This window comes from Vanellus vanellus (genome assembly GCF_965231255.1).
Source record: "Vanellus vanellus genome assembly, chromosome: 2".
Classification (NCBI taxonomy): domain Eukaryota; kingdom Metazoa; phylum Chordata; class Aves; order Charadriiformes; family Charadriidae; genus Vanellus; species Vanellus vanellus.
The window spans coordinates 104,353,348-104,374,857 of NC_138906.1; the positions used below are offsets into that span (position 1 = coordinate 104,353,348).

The following is a 21,510-nucleotide window of genomic DNA, read 5'->3' on the forward strand; positions in this document are numbered from 1 at the left end:
TCAGATCTAAGTCGAAATGGAAATATTTAGTAACAGATAAGTAGCGACTAAGAGACTGGGTTTCAAAAATTTACTATTTAGTAACGTCTTGTGTTTACAACAATTTGAAGACGCTTGCTGAAATTTTAATAAAAGCTGAGAAAACAAGCGTAGCACTCCACGTCACTTTATGCAAACAATTGCTCCCTGCATTTTACTTATTTGTTTGCAAAATATTCCCTTAGCTTTGTCCACCTGCTGCAATATGAGAATAAAGACAGGGTTCTGGTCTTGAGTCAAAAGTGTATTTACTCTGAGAACATAAATTGGCTAGCGTGACACAGTTAAACCTGCTACATGCAGTGGTATGTCCAGACAGCTTCGGATTTGAATAAATGAAAACAAAAAGAGCAAGTTCTTAAAACTTGGAAAGGAAATTATTCTTCTTATTTTCAATTAGCCTCATTTCCTGCAAACATCTCTTCCTTCTCTTTTGGCTGTCTGCAAACATCCCACTAACCGTCTGTTCCTATTCCATCCACAGCTACATAAATACAGTTGGAACCCTCTATTTTTGAGCACTTTAAAGTTGACAATTTCAATCGAGTCAACTCCATTGACTTCAATGGACCCATCCCTCACTAGATGCACTAACTCCAACAGCAGACACCTTAACTACCGTGAACTTCAATAGTTCTTTCACCTCCTCTCCCACCAGCTGCTTAACCACATGAAACACCACCCTCAAGTGCAGCGGTCTTTTGAACTGCCAAACACACTCATTCCTCATTGATACCACCCACCATTTTACCTTAAATGATAACGTAAGACTTGCATGTTTCTTCCCCAACGTAAATATGGCAATGTATAGCTGAGTCGCAGGCAGTTACTCACGTGGAGTCAGTAAGGTCCCTGTCCTTCCACAGTGTCCAACTGCCTACTGTGTCACAGCCAAATTATTAACTTTTCTTTCCAGTTGTCTTGTCCTTCATAAGAACTGTGCAAACTATATAGACCTGTTATGTGTCCTTATGTAATACTAAACAGCAAATAAATGGCTGTCCACCAGCATGGGGAAAAATTTTAAATGTCAAAGATACTGAGTTCAAAGACACATAATAATTGCAGAACTTGCTGATTGCCTGACTACTACCTGGCAGGTGGGGTATTTATTTAGTTAAAAAGAAACAAAGGTAGATTTCCAAGGATCTCTGCAGCTGTTTGACATTTAATACATCCTATTCATTGAAATCTGTAATTGCCAGCCCTCATGCTAGTAACTATATGCTAAATTCAATTTAGTCAAAGGCTTAGTGCACCCTGCCTCACACACATAGAGAGACACAGAGGAAGGAGGGGGAAATGAAAGGCAAGGAGATTTCATGGACCCACAGCCACAGAGGCAGAACTTTAGAAGACCGCTACCCTAAGGAAGGCTCTGTACTTGGTTTTCTTCCAGACAGACAGCACTGTATTGGAACGCTACTTCATTTTCATCTAAGAATTAACCAGCTCTTAGGGGCAAAAAATTAGGAATTTAAAGGTCGCTTTTCAACTTTGATCATCAGAGCAATATTTATCTTCACACTTCATTTTCCTCTGTTTCCTTTGAAGTCTAAAATATTCCTCCATTCTTTATATTAAGACTTCACTTGTCTCTTGTAACAGACTGCATTTCTCTACCAACCCAATAAACCATTTCATAACACATTAATACTCTCAGCAAAATACCCGTATTTAAAGGGTGTTAAATTTCAGATAGGTGACTGAAAGGGTGTTCCAAAAACCTCTTGTCTCTTCCTCTACATACAGCATGTGTCACAACAGTCCTACATTTCATCACATTTTATTTCCCTTGTCATAACTTCTGCTCTATTCATGACATACACTCTCTGTTGCAGAGTGATGATTTTACTGCCTATTTTTTTTAGAACGGGAATAAGATCATCTGTTTTGCAGGCTTGGGCATGCAAATTTAATATCACTGCTAGGGGAAGAATTTGTAGCCCTCTAACAAATCCTAGCATTTCCCATCAGATTTCAGAACTTGAACTATTTTGTCAGTCAGTCCATACAGAAAAAGTATCTTTTAGAAATTAATATGGGACAATATTCTACAGTTAGATGACAGAGTGGGCTCTAGGCTGCAAAGCACACAAGCACATGCTTATTTTCATATTAAGATTACAGAGATACAAGTCCCTGTTTAATGGCGAGGCCAAATAGGTTGCCCACTGTTCTCAAATGTTTTCCTGAACTGACACCTGTACTGAACTTTACAGAAGATCCTCTCAACATCTCACATCAGCTGTCTGGGACACCCTTGGGGCAACTCTGCCAACAGCCACGCTTCTGGAATTCCCTTGCAGGAACATTTTCTCACATCTATAAATAGATGAAGAAAAGTTGGGAGGATGGGAAAAAAAAAAATCTTCAGATTATTTCAGCCTGTTTTAAAGTCTGTTACAATCCCTCCCAACTCTCCTCAGCCTCCTCATCATACTATGAAAGCCCAGCTTTCATCTTTACTGTTGTTTAGTATATGACTATTTTTCTTAAGAACAAAATCAAAACAACACACACACCCCCAAGCACCTTCAGTATATTTCATTCCATTTTAAGCAACAATTCTTTCCTACAGAATATTGATGGTTTTTATTTTTAGGAAGCATATGGTGGCGGATGTTCTCAATATGTCTTTGAGATGGATTGTTTAAAGGCTAATTGTTTTCAGCCAGTATTGACAGTCCCTCTCCTGCAAGTTTAAACCTTTGTGGCTTATGGCTTAGTTTGTGATATTATCAATGGTTTTAACAATTTTCAAATGTTAAAGGAGACATCAAATGACTTCAGCTTCCAAGCTAAATAAATGAGATGTCACCTCAACAAAGTGCAATGTCGCGCAATTATCTGTAGCATTTCTTTTTTTTCTGCTACATGATTTGCTTTTGCCTTAGGATTTCCCTTTCCTTTCTATTCACTTATCCAAGCACTTCAGAACAGAAAAGTAAAGTTGATGCTAACCAGAAAATAAGCATATTTTCTTCTCTACCAGACTTTCTCATAAATGTATGTGCTATTGCTCTCTAAAAGAGAAATGCCTGCAAGTTGACAAATAACCTTTGCAAATTATTCACTGCTATCAATGGAATCATTCCAAGATTATTTGCTTAATTATACATCATTTATATAATTTCTCCCATCAGTGCAACTGAACTCATTTTGAAACCAAGTATATAAACTACCACAGTTTCATAAAACAAGTAACTTTATAAGCTCTAGCCTCACGACCTCTCCAAGGGTTAAGATGCTCCCCTAAGTAGTTATACAGTTTTGCAGGACATCTTGCCTAGAAACTAGCAATTGTACGTTACCTACACCTTCTAAAAAGAGCCTTTGTTCCTGTCTGAGGGATTTAACGATGTGAAACAACTGCAACTGCTTCTTAATCTAAATCTGTAGTTTTCCCTCTTAAGAAAAGTAATAACAACATAAAGAAACGTGATGGAGATGAAGAGAGATGAAAGTCATTTAGCATCTATCACTGGTAACGGCTGCAATTATGAGTAAGCTCAGGGAAGCAAAATGACCCAGACCACAGCGATGACAATGAACAACTGCAGTTCCTGAGATCATCACTGTTAGTTTCAACTTGCTGGGGGAAAGAAAAAAAGTCAGACTACAAAGGCATGCTTCAGTAATTTTCTGTTATTATATACAGCTTCGTTCACTGACTAGAATAGAATTTCTGCACGCCATCAATACAAGAGAATGAAGAAAAGGGAAAATATTCTCAGATTCAGAATTTTAATGCTAACAGCAGAACTCAATGGCCTTAATGCTGATAGCAGAGTATGGATGAAAAAGCCAAGGAGCCTTTTCCCATCCTTTTGAAGGATGAAGTCATAAATTTTCCTTTAGATTAAACACCCTGATGCTTAAAACTGACAGCACTCAGCATCTTCAGATCATATTGACTGCGGTAAGAAGTGCAGCTGCTCAGATCATTCAGGATCTAAGTCTTTGGCCTATTCATCAGTCCTTCAGTTGCTCAAGAACTTACTTTTCCAGTGCCACAGCTATGTCCTGGAAGCCCTGCGCAGAGATGTTATTCTTGTCCCATATTACAGTTCTGAGAGGTGGCAGAGAAAAGAAAAAAAAAAAAAGTTAAACAAGAACCACAGAATAAACCTATATTGAAACTTTGCATATTGAAATAACACAGCGCTGTACATTCAAAATTGTATATTGGAAAGCAACATTTTAAAAACCTGTCTTTAGTTATATGCTAAAACCTTTAAGTGACAGAAGTTAGGGACAAAGATACTACAAAATTCAGCTTCCCTTTCTTTAAAGGGGACTCTGTATTATATTTTCCATCACTGACATAAAAAAATAACTTTTCTAAAATACAGTTAATAGCAAGATTTGGAGATAAAATTCCAGCTTTTTCCAGGAACAGCATCAAAAATCTGCTTTGCAAGGCCACACTGAAAAACAAGTAAACTCCAGTAAGTGATCAATATCTGTTTTACATAAGCTATATGGCTACAGTTATAGAAAATGGTATTTAAAAAATTCTTGCTGATTGCTGGTCAAAATTTGCAGGCTATTGTATATTCAATCCTGTACTAGCTCATCATACAGTTCCTATGATTCCACACGCAACATAACTAGCTGCCAATATAAGCCATTAGGTTAGGTGCATAAATTGCAGCTCTTTTGAATTCACAATAGTGATAAGAGTGATCAAGCGTTCCCCCTCCTCCCCCAATTTAGACCACTCAAGCAGACTGCCTAGCAATTTGCGAACACATGTTCAAAGATCTCATTAGTAGTCAGAAGAGAGTGTCAAGCAGATAAATCTTGCTTGTGCAAGAGCAGTAGTGGTAGCTGTTCTTAAAAGAAAGGCGCAAAACCAAACAAAGATTTCTGCTGTTAAAGAAGAAAAAAATAAATAGATGGAAGGGTTTCATAGGTATTGACACCCTTCTGCTGTTGCAGAATTATCCCTTTGTTTTTTCGATAGAAAGATGGAGGTAAGGAAGAGAGGAAGAGAGATTCTCCACCCACTCTGCAGAGATCCCCAGATATGGTTAAAGTCAAATCTCAGATATTTTTATCATTGGAAAGTGTGTTTATATTTCTACCTGGATGTGATTTTATAACATTTTAAGCAGGGCTAGTTACCATTGCATTATTCAGTTTGTAATCACACAATAGATTGTGGTGACATTATGTCAACTGAGACATTCAGTGCACTGTGGAACATTTCAGTCTGCCACCCTGAAAGCCATGAAGGCTTTATTTCTTCAGGTACTGTGGTCATTTCAGGTTAATACATTCAATAAACCAAAGCCACCTCTCCAGTGTTTTTCTTGACATTTTCAGTATTCAGTTTGGGCAGAGCAATGCAAAGACCAGGATCCCTGCTTCTGAACAAAATAGCCAGGACTGTTCTGGGGAATTTCCTATTCCCCAGGGAACAAATGTTTGGAGACCAAGCACAAAGTGGTCTCTTCGGAGACAATACACTGAAGAAGGTTCATCTGCACAGTCTGACAAGAGGAGGAGTGAGGATTAGCTTTCCTGATGATGGTGACATATTTAGATGTCCCCATCCAGATCAATGCTGATTGATGGTTTTACTGTTTTCTAATCACATGCTGGATAGAAAAAAGTGATGCTCTCAAGCTATCAGTGCCAGACATGTGCAAAAAAGCAGTGAAGCTGTCGGGAAAAGCAGTGAAGTTGTCGGGCAGATAAAGTTGCAGAGAAGAGATGCCAAGGTCCATCAGCACTGTAGGCAGGGGAGAGGGGAAGGAGGGATGGGTCGTGCTGCTACTCATTCTGAATTCCACATGATCTTAGTTCTTCTACAAATTGATACTCCAGAAGACAAAGAATAATTTCCTTTAGTCTCCGACTCAAGTACCAGAATTTTCTCTGCTGGGAAGGCCTCCAGTAGAAAAGAGAGAGCAGAACAGAAAAGGGTGGCTAAGCACTGGAACAGGGCTCCCAGACACACTGCAGCATCCCTGTACTTGGAGATCTTCAAAACCTGTCTGAACAGGGCCCTGAGCAATCTCAGATAGCTTTAAAGTTGGCTCTGCTTTGAGAAGGACATTGGATTAGATAACATCCAGAGCTCTGTAACAAGGTAATTTTTTTTTTTTTTTGCTATGATACTAAGAAATTTAGAGCTCTCTTGTTCCAACATGGCCTTTCTGTTTAAATTTAGAAAATGTAATTTTCTCCAGTTTCAGTTATAGAAATGTTTTTGCAGATACAATTTCCTTCTCTTGGTTGGGTTTTTTTTTTGTGGTTTGTTTGTTGGGTTATTTTTTTAAGAAAAAAGGATTAGAGTCTTTCCAAATGGAGACAGTATAAAGTGGCGGTACCTAGAAGGGTTCTGAAGAAAAACAGCTTGAAAATAAGCCAACAAGTTCAGTATTATTAAGCCATTCTATCTTTTACCGCAAATACATTTCCCTTACCTGAGCTTGGTGTTTATCTGTAGGGCTTTTGCCAGCATCTTTGCTCCCATATCTCCCATGGCATTTCCACTAATATCCACTTTCGTAAGAGAAGTATTGCTGCCCAAGGCATTAATAATGATGGTGACCTCAGTCTTCAGCTTGGAATCTGCGAGGGACAATGACTGCAGAGGCTGGGGAGCACAGAAAAGGCACTGATAACAGCAAGTGATAATGCACTCATTCCTCAAACATCAACCAAAAGAAGTTAAGAGTTCCCCAAACTCTTGGAGACAGGACTAAGCATCAAAGAGTTATTTCTGTTTGCTGCAGAACACATGGTAAATTGGCAGTCAACAACTAACACCACAGGTGTCATATACACATACAGATAAAGTTGCAACATCCTGAAAAAAAAAATTTAAGTGACAGCGCCTCCAATGTCCTGTGTCCTAGTAACTACAGAATACAGCGGGAACCTGAAAAGAGGCAAATTAGCAACAACCAGCTTCACAAGACAATCTCTAGATTTCAGTGGGTTTTGCTTAACCAGCATGCTTCACTGTCCGCGAGAAATAAAAATATCTATCACGCCTCTCCTCTCTCTCAGACTGAGAGCTTTATCCAAGGGCAAATTAGGATCTGAGACATTGTTAGTACAAAACCAATTCCTTTAAACTGTTTTATTATTGTTACTTCAACCTTGGGAGTGATTTTGTATATCTGTTCCTTCAACTAAGGGCATGGACATTTGGAAGGAAAGAGACAAAACTGTAGCAGGTCTGAAATTAAAAACAGTAAGAAGACTACCTGTTAAAATGAGCAAACCAATGGATATTATTGACAGTGGTGTTCTGACACCTGTGATTGCAATATCTTTATGTAACTTTTTTTTTTTTAATATATATACACTTTGTTAAGATGAAACTACTTTATTGGGCTCCTGCAAGTCACACTCTTAAGCCTTAAGAAAAATGCCTTCATTCCTTCCATTCTCAGTGTCCCAACACATAACAGCAGGAGCAAGAACCACAGTCTATCAATCACCATGCCTTGCAGAGGTATTACAGCTGCTAAAATTGTAATTTGCCTTTGCTGATGTACAAGTACTCCACAAAACATTTCCCTTGCTCGAGGCATGAGTTTATACAGAGTGCCATTATACACCCACTTAGACATGTATTGGAGGATGAATTTTAGGAACCTAAAATCTCCAAATTGCTATTATGGGAAAATCAACATCTCATAAGGATGAACCATGTCACCTACATTAGATGCATAAAGCTTAGATTAATATAAATAAACCAATTGAACTGTGCCCACCTTCCAGGGTCCGAGATGCTTGCATGGTACCTGCTACACATTGGGAGCCTAGCCTCCAGACACCAGTGGATTACAGGGATAACCAAAAAGCTTGCAACAATAAGAAATGCACTTATAAATGAGGAAATGCATAAAAATTTGGAGGCACAGCAGGTTTATAATTAAAAAGTCTAACAGTAACACAAGCAACATGCTGGTTTTATTTTAAATGGAAGTTATTACATTACTATGTTAATGCCCTTAATCTGTCTGTGTTTCCCCATTTTATTACATTATATACCCTAAAGAATATTAGCACTGCATTCGAATGGCATTTAGAGCTCTTGGCACATGTTTGAGGTGACTTCCTGTGACAGTTTCACAGAAGAGCAGCATCGAGCAGCATCACGCAGCACTCGGACAGAAATCACCAATAAGCTTGTGGAAGTGAAGTTTCTTCTGTTTCTCAGGTGTCACTTTAGAAAGCGTCGTTCAAGCAACAGCTGGAAGTACTCCCTCCCCGATACCAAATTTTCTAAGCCTCAAATATCCTCCCAGGAAAGGATTTCTCGCCTCTGACAAAACAGGACATGATTGAAAACGCTTCTGCACTGTGCTCTGCAAGGACTGGCACCTGTACATCATTATTACCACATACAAAAGACGCCTATAGTGCAGTAAAGCACCTGTTATATCAGCAGTGTCTTTGAAGAGGACGAACTGCTAGTTTTCTTGCACAGCTACCCTTATCGTTTACTCAATGAGCAAGAAGCAAAAACCTCTGGACTCACTTTGTGCGCTGAATGCAAACTAGAATCAGAACGTAACTCTGTAGGATTAAACGTACGGGCTGCTAAATATTCATTACATTATCTGACCATTACATTAAAAAAACCCAACCAAACAACAACAAACAAAAAATACCATCAAAACCACTTCCCCCACAAACAGGGGCAACAGTCTACATAGCCTACAAACATTCACTTTCAACAACTTAATGGTTTTAGCTGGATATTGAGAAAACAGAAGTCTGACAAGCACTTCAGTGTCCCTGATGCAGAAAACAGATACTTTGCCAACACAGTGAAGATGTCTTAACACAATCTTATTGAGGAAGAGGAATTCCTAAACTAAAGAATAGAATTAGAAATTTTATGATTGTATTCATTGATTTTGTCATACTCCTGCTGGAAAACACTTAAAAATTAAATCAAGCTAAATTTGCTCTCCTACAAACAAAAATGCTGTAAAAACCCTCTAAAGGCCAATTCTGCAACGAACACTGAACTAAGAACTAAAGACAATTCAGTGCTGTAGTAATCCTCTGCACCTATGCAGGACTGACTACTGCTTTGAGTAATGGTACACTGTACCTGCAGTGTAACATCTATCTTTGCAAGAAAAAAGAAATGGCACAGTAAGCATATAGCTTCAGACACTTCTTGCAATAATAATAATAATACGTTATTGTAGCCTGCACAGTACAGCATCTACTTAAAAAGAGAAAAAAACAAAACAAAACAAAACCAAAAAACAAATCCAAACGTTACATTCTTGTTTATATTAAACACCTGGGAATTTTTGCTGTTTAGGTTACTACTACTGCTTTTAAATTGCGTAGAATTACATTTGCATCTAGCTGTATTTCTACAGTCGTAAACCCAAGCTATTGATCGTTTAAATCGTTTTACTCACGACTCATATTAACACAGCAACAGATCTATTTAAAGTGTGTGTGTAAATACATGAAGAAGCATTTGGCAGATGACTATTTTAGATTAAAGCCTCTTGCTTCAGCTTTCCATGCAGATAATGCACGGTCCCCAAACTGTACCAGCCTGCAGGCAATACTGATCAAGCAGTATGCTCTGGGCAACATGATACCCTGGGCTCTCCAATTCCACCCTTACTTTTTAATGCCTGGTGGCAGTAAATGCATAGCAATGGCAGAACAAGGACTACCCCTATTAAGATTCATAATCAAACCAAAATAACTAGAACCTTAAAATCATTTTCTAAGCATTGTACTATCTCAAGGTAGAGTGAGAACCATCTAGCTATCTGCAAAACACGCTTTTCCCATAGTACTACAGAGTTTATGTCCTCAACTCTTTAGCTGCTAGGAGATGCTTCAGCACCCGATGAATCAGAAACAAACGAGATTCCTTCACTGAAGAGGATTAACAAGAGAAAAGAACATGGGGAGAGAAGAGACAGGTTAACACCAACAGGATCACATGCTGTATCCCAAAGGTTAATATATGACTTGAAGGAGAGACAGTTATTTTAAGTACCTAAATAAAATAACTTTTTGGTGGCTTATTTCATTGTAACACTGTTTGAAAACAGGATGGGACCACAGAGTGTCCTGTAGGCTAGCTCAGGAAAGACACGGTGAGTAAGAATTACAGGAGCACAACTGACCACTGGATTGTGGCAAAGGCAGAGAGTGGAGTGATGGCCGACATTGCCTAGGAGCTGAAAAGAAAATGCGCACAAGAAGTTGAAGCTGATGATGCAAGGGAGGGAGATCTGTGAGAATGATACATCCAAAATTTAGCAGCTACATTTTCTCTGTCCTGGAAGCTTCAAAAACAGAAGCCAGGAAAGATAAACAGAAAGTTGTAATACTTAATGGAGACAATAAGGTGAAAATTGGAATTTTTATCCTTGCAAACAGATAATATGAACAGGATAGTCATATAAATAGAAGAAAAAAACCCCAACAGCATGTTTGAGAAGATGGTTTGGATACTGAAAGGATGCATAAAGGTGTTGAAGAGGTGTTTTAGGATATGGTCTGAGTGGGAAGAAATGTTCACCTGCAACAGAGCAAAGGGATGAAGGAAATTGGGAAAAAACGTACTAAATTACATTTGCTTGTGATTAATCTGGTTTGACACAACAGTTTTCAGGATAGCTGTGAAAGATGAAGCATGAGATACAGGGCAGGACAGAGACAAATGTACAAACAGAAGCAGCAGGTGATATCTGACGAAATGATACCACCCCTCAGTACAGTATCAACAGGAAAAGGAGAGAAGGGGAAGACAGCCCTGAACCATTCCCTTTAGAGACAGAGAAGAAGGAGGTGGTCACACACTGCAAACCAAAAAGGCTAGTTTGGTACAAGTAGTAATACAGAGATCTACCAATAAACTTCTTAGCACGATGCTCCATCCGACTTGTGCAAACAAGGACTTAGCTTTCATTACAGATACTAACTCAATTAGAATCAGCTCTGACATCCGTATGCAGCACTTCACTGTGTCACACTGACATTCCATGTTTTAAAGAATAAAGTGAGGATGTAGGCAAAGAATCAAGAGAAAAACAGCACCACTAATCCCAATTAAGAGGGCACAGAGAGGGGAGAGGACTAGTTTAACGAATCACTTAAAATACAACTAAGAAGTAAGAAAAGATGAACACAGAATATGGGTCTAATGACCTTGTATGGAAGGAGACATCGGAAACCCTGGTAAAAACTGCTCCACTGAATTGCAGGGTGATGGGACAGACACAGATGGAAGGAGAAAATAAGAAAGCAGCTAGTGTGGAGACCATGAACTTGGAGGTGAGACAATAAAGACAACAGGAATAGCAGGCGTTTAGACAACTGAAGTCTACAGTCGGCTACTTCTGGAGAATGAGGAAAGCCAAGCTTGCTTGTTACTTGTATGGGCAATGAAGGAGAAAGGAGTACGAATAGATGAATAAAAACTGACAAGCATGAGAGTAACAGAGCATCTTGAAATTCCCTTGTAGACAAAACAAGGGTGCCACGTAAGGCAAGAACACAAACCCAACCACAGAAGTCTTTCAGAATCGGGAGAGAGGGTGGAAATGAAGGAAGTTGGCAAGGATTCCAGCAAGGGACTCTGAAAGGGTTTTATGAAATTGCTCCTGTGATTAATATACTAGGAGAAGTAAAGAAGAGCATAGTGAACAGTTTATTTGCATCTTTTGAGTTCCAGGAGATCGCTGCAGTGATTTTGCATTTTGTCAAGCAAAAAAAAAAAAAAAGTGCTAATACCCAAGAACAGCTATCAGGAAAAAGTGTATTATATTAATTAAAAAAATGAAAAATAAAAATCTGTTGATCTGTTGAAGGAGTATCACCACCTAGAGAACACTATCATTGTAATCTCCTGTCAGGACACAGAAGTTTTGAAAATTTTTGCCTCCAGGGCTGTATAGTTTAGACCTAAATCAACTAGGTTAAACACATCCAGCTGTTCAGAATCAGTATTTTTCAACAAGCACAGACCCTAAGACTACCCTAGGAAACATTTACCTACATGCTACACATAATCCAAATTATTATTTGAAAAAATAAAACCCAAAAAGTTGGATGTACCTATGCAGGATCATGATCAAATCTTATGCAGCAAATTAACACCATGAAGAAAATTATCAGAAATAGTCAGTGAGGGTACAAATACACATGATGATAGTAGGCAGAAAGATACTCACTGAATCCTCGTCTTGAATCATCTGAACTAAATTATCAAGTACTGGAGTGAGATTTCTGAGGGAAGAAAAGTTAGGAAGACGATGAAATCAGCAGCTTCTCCTCATCCATTCTCTTGTTATTAAAAAGAAATAAAAGCCTTACTTGGATTTCATGTTGTTAAAGTTTTTGCCTAATGCCAAGTGTCTTATCGATCGGTTTTTACTAAGCCAGACTACAAGGGTTGAGAGGTCAGATTCTAGGCCTGTAAAGAATCAGATTAGATTAAGAATTAAAACACATTTTCACAAAAGACCCAGACAGGGTCCAATTATTAATGCTGTATTTATTCAAGTAACTATATCAGTGTGCTAATTTCCAAGAGCTCTAGAAAAATTTCAATTCTTCTATTTTTAAATCTGTTCCTCTTTACTGCCTGTTTTTCTATGAGAATAAATGTTTTCTCTAAATTGAGCCCTTTAAATCCCCATCTAATCAGCCATTGAAGCCACTTCTCAGAAACACAGAAGAGAAACACAGTCCCTTATCTGTAGTCCAATCACCCAAGGGTAGCTCTTTGAATGGTCAGGCAGAGCCTGAAGTTCTTTTGAGAATTTTGAGACCACGTTAATTACTATTTAGTCTTAGTAGAGCTGTGTACCAACAAGGTCTCAAAGCCTTCAAGTGCAAAATGGCAAACGCAACAGGCTATGAATAAAATGACCTGAAAAACAAGATAAATTTTATTCTGCCCCTGAGTAAGAAAAATAACTTGCTGTAGTATTGTATTCCCAAACTAGTGGTGTATTTGAAGAATCCACTAGTTGGATTACAATGACTTCGGATCCAGATCTGCAGGATAGTTTCGCTGCAAAATATCTATCTTTATTTATAACAATCAATCTGTTTACATAATTGGACTGAGTCAGGAGCTCCCAAAGCTTTCCACTTGCCAATCCATCTCACCTTTCTTGGGCATTCAACTGTACTAGGAATCTCTTTCTGAAATACTTCTGCATTTGGCTGTCAGAGGGACAAACACAGCAGGTGAATTCTTCCATTTCACAGGTCTACAATATGAGTTTTCAAGATGAGAAGCCAGCTGGTATTCCCAGCACAGAGCCTCCAAAGCAGAAATAGTCCAAGACTTTTCCAAAGACTCAAACAGGCCTTCTCTGACCTGAAGCTGGTTCACTGTTTGCTCCAAATTTCCCTCTGTTGCTTCTTCAGTATTACAACCTCAGCTTCATTCTGTATCTAGTCTTCCCTTTCTTTTTTCAATACTTTCATTTGTCATTTAGCTTCTCATCCTCTTGTACTTAAACCCACTTTCCTCTAGATCTAATATGACACTTGCTACTATCAATTTATTCTGCTGTGTTATATTTATCTCTAACAGCATAAACTTCTGAGGGTACAGTTAGTCTACAAACATTTCTTATATACCTTATAGCAATAAGAGTTTTTGGTCTGAGACATTTCCACAACCAATATGGCCAATAATCATAAAGCAAGAGTGACCATCCTTGATTACACTGTGAGCTGAAAGAGAAAGTGTTTCTCAGATTCTGGACTTGCGTGACCCTCCATTCCTGTTCTGTGTACTTACCATTGTCTGAAATATCTAGGCTGGTGATATTGTGTATTTCTGCTATGCATCCTTCCAAGACTTGTGCACCTCCCGATCTTAACTAGAGACAAAACATCATCCATTTTTGCAAACTAGTTATGGTTTCAAGATCACACAGAAAACAGTGGTAGGAGCTTTGTGAATACGGAAGGCACTACCAGCAGCAAAAACAACAGCAAAAGAAGTTACGGACATCAATATGAGAGCCTATGCAGAATCTGACTATTGTCATCCTTCACTCTCGCTATTTGCATATAAATGAAAAAAAGGGACTCTCTCTCCTTTATCTTAAAACTACTGCTCAGGATCTAAATCGGGGAAAGATTTAAATGGTGCAGACAAAACAAATCCTTTAGCACTTGTGCCAGGCAGTGACTGCAGGACTTTGGGGTGGGTTCTCTACATGAAAGGGCCAGGACATTTCCAACATCCAGTGAGAAAAAAAAAAAAAAAATCGACATAGCCCAGCCTAGAAGCATGCAACTCTGTCACCCTTGAATTCCACTACAGTCAAGGCTTATAGTAAGCATCTTCTTTCAGCTCTTAACAAAATGCTATGGTGCCTAGATCAAAGATGAGTAGCAAATAAATAAGAAATAGATATCGATGAAATTAGGTTTCCCTGTCACTGAAAAGAAAATTTAAATAATCCAACTGTAAAATAGCCACAAAAAGACCATAAACAACAGAAATCAGTAATTTACCTTATTCTTAATTTAAAAATAGGCATAAAAGAGAAAAACAGCAACAATAACAAAAATGCCTAGCTGGAAAGTATCAATTATGATATTATTAATCTGAAATATGAAAAGAATATAAAAGAAATGTCAGGATTTAATTGAAAAACAATTAAATGGCCTTGGGGAAAACATCAACATTAAGAATCAAAATTATTAAAACTTACACACTTATTTACTAATGCTACTGAATTAAACAACAGGGTTGTTTTTCCCAAAGAACCACAAGCATTTTCTTATTTCTTGCAGCTCTGCAAACCATATAAAGTGCCTTTCACTTATGAACATCTCCCAGAGAAAGACTTAAGCAAAAGAGGGGAGAAGTTCTACAAAAATTCTGGTTTTGCATTTTCTGTTTTCACCTTTCTTGCTTCAAAAAAACGGAAAGCTTTTTCAAACATGAAATAGCCTTTTCACCTCCTGTGCATAAAAATGAGCAATATTTTACTTAGTTGACTAACTTGGCTAAATATCCTGAATCAACCTGCTGATATTTCTGTGATTAGTCTCTTTTATCGATGCTATTATTAAAGAACCACAAATGCCTTCAGAAGTATTTTTCAATAAAGACTTTATTTGGCACTTTTTAGGAAGTTTGAGATATTTGATTGGTTAACAAGCAGCTCAACATCTTGGCCTGAACACTTAAAGAACAATGGTGGTCAAAGACAACATGTAAATCATAAGTCGTATCTGGAAGTGTAAGAGACGCAGAACATAAGGCACCTTTCCTGTTCTGCATAAAACAAAGCCTACCTATCCTTCGCCCTATCCTCTCAAGAAGTGGTCAGATTAAAGTCTGTATTTGGGCCAGGAGTGCTGCAATTTTAACTCAACTTTATTTTTGTAAGAGCATTTGTAGTATTTGCTCTATGAATAGCAAAATAATTCAGTTTTGCTCTGTGCTGCTCCCTCAGATTGCAGAATCTATGGAACTGGCAGATTATACACAGGCTTGGATTGGTTGTTGGTATGGTAAGAGTTCTATACACTAAAATTATACTCCCAATAGAATCCAAATGCTTATGCTATATATACTTTGAGAGTTGATGCGGACAATTTTTCAGGAGCAGTTTTCAATCTTGTACTGATAACTCTATATTCAAAATCTTAAACACAAACATTTCATGTGTACAAATGGTGATATCTATTTAATATGAGGGTTATAATAACTTGATTTTTAGGACCAAAATCTATTGTGACTCTATTAAAATAATATATATATAAAGAAGCAGAGGGCTATTCGTCAATGTGGACTGTGATATTGAAAAAAAAACCCACCTCTGCAACATCACCTATATGACATACTTCTGAGACTACAAATACAAACTCTTATTCAGAAAAAGAAGTACAACCCTTTAACAATTAAAAATGCCAAGCGTGTTCAAAGCTATGAGGTACCAATATGGGAAGGGAAAACAAAGCTGCTTACTGATTTAACAATTAAGGTAAAGCATGGAGGGTACTTACACAGTGACCAAGCTAAGGGAAGCAGAAGGGAAAAGAGTGAAATACATCAGTGCTGAGCAGGTAGAAATAAAAATGTAGTTTTCATAGTAAAAATAATAATAATAAAAAAAAACAAACAAACAAGCAATATAAAATGATTAAGCTTGGAGTTAATATATCAGAAAATTATGGAAGCAAATGAAAAGTGGTGAGAGAGGGAAGGAATAGAGAGATTTATCCTTCCATAGTTGTGTACAGCTTGCCTGATGTAGGAAAGAGGAGGGCAAAGCTGAAGCATCAGTTTAGTAACCGCCTAACAGCGTGTGCTTGCAGGAACTAGGAGTAGTGCAGGTCACCAGATCCAAGCTTCCCACGGCTCTGTTTTTGGGTGCAGATTACCTGCCCAGCTCACAGTGGGTCAGGGAGAGATGGAGCAGGACCCTGGGGTGTTGAGCCCACTGAGAGTACTCCCGGCTCCTGGCACATCAACTCCCCTGCTGGTGGAAGCATAATTTCTTCTTTCCAAAGCACATGAGAATGAATAAAGCTCAGTGATGTGAAAAAATGTCAAGGGAAGGATCTAAGGAAGTGCTGTCAGTTTGGAGGTACCAGCTATGGGAACGCAACACTGTGAGTCAGGGACAATTCCTTCCTTTCTGTCATGCGAGTCACCCATGACCACTTGTGGTTTGGTGTCCAATACTGCTAATCGCCCCTTGAATGCTCCTCCATATCCCATCCTGGGGTTATTTAATAAAAGGCTTATGTTTTCACTTGTCAGCCCTCATTGATTTACTTGCTAATTTATACTCTCATTACTTATGTTTGTGTTTTATTGATTTATTCTTTTAAGGTTATGATTACAGGACTTCATTTTTGTTACTTTAATTACTCCTCCCTTTTCCTTCCTCCCCCTGAAAGAAAAATTATCATCCGTCTGATCTCCCTACTCAGAAGTCAGAAGCGTATGTACTTGACTTGAAAGCTTTTCTACTTGGAATTTACATGTAATGCTCTTCAAAGTAATACCATTTTTTTTAAAGTATAAAATAGCAAAACAAACTAGAAATGCATTCACAATGATTTGTTTTTTTCTTCATAAGTAAATCTGTGCACGCTCCAAAAGCAATCGACCACGAACCTACAGCAAGGATTACTGCACCTCAACATGTTCATGAAATGTCATGTTTTCTACTTAAAGGGAAACCATTGCATTTGAAGGCACTTCCAGAATAGTTAATACTCAGGTGATGGACTTGGAAAGACCTGCCTAACAAGTAAGATGTTTTCTTTGCCCCTTAAAAAGGAAAGGGTGGCTGCTCAGGTACAGAAGGCCTGAGCCAAAGCTGGTTCGTGTTGGTTTTGGCAAAAGTCCACACAGTTCTCTGTGTAACTCTGCCTCACTGGCTTCCCAGCATCTTGGCTGATGTTTTGTTGTAAGTTGTAGCTGTGCAGGTATCATCCTGCAAGAGTATGGACTACCCTGAGAAAGTGCACAGCAAAGCACAGAGAAGCAAGAGGGAACAAGAAAAAGCAAATCAAGCTGCCACAATTGGTTTTATTTATTCTTGAGATATTTTAAGCCATCTGCACAGCGTCTCTTAAATCAATGTTATGCTTCGGTCAACTTTTACCAAAGTTCCCTATTGGCCTGAATTGATTAATTGATTAGGAAAGCAGAATTTCTCCCAAGGTTATAAAGCGAACCTGCAGAAGAGGAAGCATGTCTCTGGTTTTAAAGGAAGACAATCAAACCAAAGACATGCCTTCAGGGCACACAGCTTCCTGTGACCCATTCAAATTTGGGCACCTTGGAAAGACCTCCTGCAGGGTCCTGTGTAATCACAGCACCAGAGAGAAGAAGCTGCCAAGCAGCAAAGGGCATGCTGGCTCAGTATCTAGAACAGCTACACTGCAAGGAGTTTTGCCAATCAGGTGCTGCAGGTGCTTTGAACCTCTGTGCTCATTATTTAGGATGATGCTGTAACACACAGCAGCTGATTTTTACCATAACTGCTTCTCTGAGTTCTACCTTTCCCATAACTTTTGGCTACAGACAAAGAACATCTCGCCGAGTGGATTTCACAGGAACTCTAATTCCACATCATTGCATCTTTTGAACACATCCTGATGAATATTCCTTACCTCACAGCTACTGAGATCTAAAGACACCTCCTTCAGATTGTGATTGCAAGCCAGGCCTAATAAAAGCGCTCTGAAAAAGATCAATTTTAGAACCATTTAAAAAAAAAAAAAGAGCCAGCTTTACATCATCATCATCTAAGCAATCACAGGTTAATACACCTATAATGTGAAGAACCATTTCAAACCAAAAGCACACCAGCTGAGCAGTTATTTCTTAAATGACAATGGCAGAACAAACCTGCCACACTTAGAACACTCCAACTTCAAAAACTGCAGGGATACAAAGCTAATAAAGAAACCATAAAGCTAATGCTACATCAGCACTTAATAACATTCATCAGAGATTAATTTTCTTCAACATTTGCTTTCAAAGAGTATCAAATGATTTCAAAATGAGCGTTCTGTTGTACGGCCATACTAACTCTCCGATTTTCAAAAAATTCAGGAAAAAAATGGGGCTTTTAATATATACAAGATGCAGTGCAGCCAGCCATTTGAGCCAGGCACAGTGCCTGTAACACTCAAACGCTGGATTGTGTTCAAGTATCACACAATTCCCCACTTCTGCAACCCAATAAATATTTACAGATTTCAAAATGATACTCCCACACCATGGTATCCTTTGTCTTTAGGCAGAATGGCAGAAACGTGAAGCAACGACTGATTACCATTTTCATAAATCCACCTATAAATCCTTACGGAAGTTTGTTTCCACACACAAAAGTTAGTGTTAATATCACATTTGTATTAATACTGTCAAATCAGAAAGCACAACTGCATGTGTCTTCAAAAAGGAACAAACACAATCTGTGTATACCCTTCTAGTATCTTTAGAATAGATGCTGCTTTGAATTAGTAATTGAACAGAGAAACAGAAGGACTTCCTCCCCAAACTTCATTTCAGCCAAAAGCAAGCTAACAGAATCCAAACTACTGATGCATGGAGATAAAAAACATCAATTTTGCTGAGCCATTTGCCTATACACTTGTTATGCAAGTAGTGTGTAAAAGCCACATTTAAAATGTGTGCGCCCCAGGAAGGTTTTTCATTTAAACCCTATTTATATCTGCCCTGCAGGTACAAATGTTAATCAGATTTTTGCTGTTAACAAAGGCTAATACCTTGTGCTTATTTACTTCTTAAGCTCTTAATATGCAGACTTTGAAAAATGTGAAAGCTTTGCAACAATTTTTACAAATTTTTAGACGATGCTTGTCTATATTTCCTTCTCAAGCTTACTTTTATTCAAAGTTGGTCTGGCTGATGATAACCTTGCAAAGAACTTCCTAAACATTTTGGGTTAACCTAAAAAATACAGTGCAACCATAAAAAATGCAGATAGAAAAAGAGACACAGTGCTGCTTCAAATGTACTCTCTTCACAGGAAGAAAAAAGGGTTGTTTTTTTTCCTAACCTCTTTCCTATAAACTCATCCTAAGAAAATCTCATGATTTCTCAATTCTTTGTCATGACAAATCACCAGCGTTCAAAGGCACTGAAGGCAGATGTATTATCATTATACTTAGCCCCTATGTTTAAATCACACACATGGCAATACATGGAAAGGTCTTGTCAACTGTGGTGTATACAGAATGCAAGAAATGGCCTTGTAATTAAGCATTTGCATGAGAAGTGTATCAGAAACTTGTCTTGTTATAGCACTGACAGATCAAAATACAACTTTTGGCAATGTCTGTAAATGAACAAAAATGCCAACATACACTTAAACAAGGAAAAGAGAGTATAAACTGCTTCACAGTTAAAAAAAAGGGGGGGGAGGGGGAAGAGCAAGCTGTGATGGAACATTAACTACATTAACTATGTACAAGAACTAAAAGCACCATTTCCCCACCCACCTCTGCAGTACATCTTCATTTGCAAACCTCCTCCCTGAAAGGTCTGGCTTTATTACACCTCCATCACTGTGCAAGCAAGTTCATCTCCTTCCCTGAGTGCACCAATTAACCAATAATCTTAAAACTCACTGAGTTAGCATATGTGATTAAACATACCACAACTGTTGATCTAAAGGTAGTTGATAAAAAATAAATCAAATAACAATTAATCAGGGGAATTTGGCACTCAAGGTCTTAGGTAATTGCATTTTGTCCATGTACTTTTCTGTAGGCAGGCTTGATCTTGAGTCACACATCGAACTCTGTGACCTCTGGTTCATGGACACAAACCAGGAACAACAACTTCTTTGTCATAGGACAGTTCCAAGGCCCAATTGTCAAAAGCTTTTTGACATGCACTGTTCAAAGATGCCAGAGAAGTACTATTATCATACACTGTCATTTTTATTTTTCCTTCTAGGAATCATCTCTCATGTCCTGCTGCAATCTTGGCAATGACAAATAAGTCTGTCTAAAAAAAGGTGTTTCCATCTTGTCTTCAACAAATCCTATGATCCTGATTGTTCTGTAGAAGTTTTGAAATTTCTTACAGTTAAGACCAAAAGGCTAAGCAGCTGTCCCAGGATATAGCACATCCTCAGTCCTTTTAACACCAGATTAACTTCCACAGGATGCTTTTCAAGTGTGTAAGTCAAGCCACACAGGGTGAGAGGGAAAGCAAGGTGTGCTGCAGATCATAGTTCTCTGTACTGTTGTGAAATACACTGAGCTCAGACTGAAGAAAAAACTCAAGTCAGAGAAAAAGCACATGAAGGAATCTACCAAAAAATATTAAAAGTTCTGTCTTACCTCCTAGGCAGAGGTGAATACTGCCATCAGAACAAAACAAAAGAAGCCCATGCCAAAATGCCAGCCAGCTGAGAGTGCCATGGACACTCTGGACCTCTGTGTCCAGCTGGACTTTGGACAGATGGTCCTTTCTGGAGCTACCTGCGCTGGTGAAAGAGGTTACTGCTCTCAGCTCATCCTATGCTACCCATCACTGCCTCTTTAATTCCACCCACAGCAGTCGTGCAAGTAACTCCCTCTAACCCAATTCACTCAAATTGAGCCAGATTAGCTTAAACTTTATTATCAGAGTAGGTTTTTGCTAATACAGATCACTTTGGCTGAAAAGGACTAGGAAGATCTCATTTGCTCCACAGCTGGCAGATCAAGGGGTCACAAGTATTTGGGATAAATTAATACAACATCTTCCGTGAGCACAGACAATTTTAGACCACTCACCTGCCAAAACTCCTGACACCCCAGGAGATACTAAACATGTCAAGGACAAGAGCTAAATATGAACCTTAGTGTTTGCAGCTTCTCACCTTTCCTAATCCGTGTAGATATATTCAATGTCTCACAGCATTCTTTTTTTCCTGTAGCACTGATAAGACTGTCTTGTGTATTAGTCACATACATCCTCTGTTCTTCTTG

The 21,510-nt window shown here is 38.4% G+C and overlaps 1 protein-coding gene across 1 annotated transcript in view; it reads right to left on the minus strand.

Moving 5' to 3' along the window:
* Nucleotides 1-21,510, minus strand: part of CARMIL1 (capping protein regulator and myosin 1 linker 1) — a 199,280-nt gene that overhangs the window by 59,883 nt on the left and 117,887 nt on the right. The window contains exons 17-22 of the mRNA XM_082479631.1: nt 18,172-18,241; nt 13,820-13,901; nt 12,376-12,475; nt 12,234-12,288; nt 6,477-6,649; nt 4,043-4,111 (exon numbers count right to left, since the gene is read on the minus strand). Of these exons, the coding sequence (XP_082335757.1) occupies nt 4,043-4,111; nt 6,477-6,649; nt 12,234-12,288; nt 12,376-12,475; nt 13,820-13,901; nt 18,172-18,241 (549 nt within the window). The remainder of the gene's footprint in view (nt 1-4,042; nt 4,112-6,476; nt 6,650-12,233; nt 12,289-12,375; nt 12,476-13,819; nt 13,902-18,171; nt 18,242-21,510) is intronic.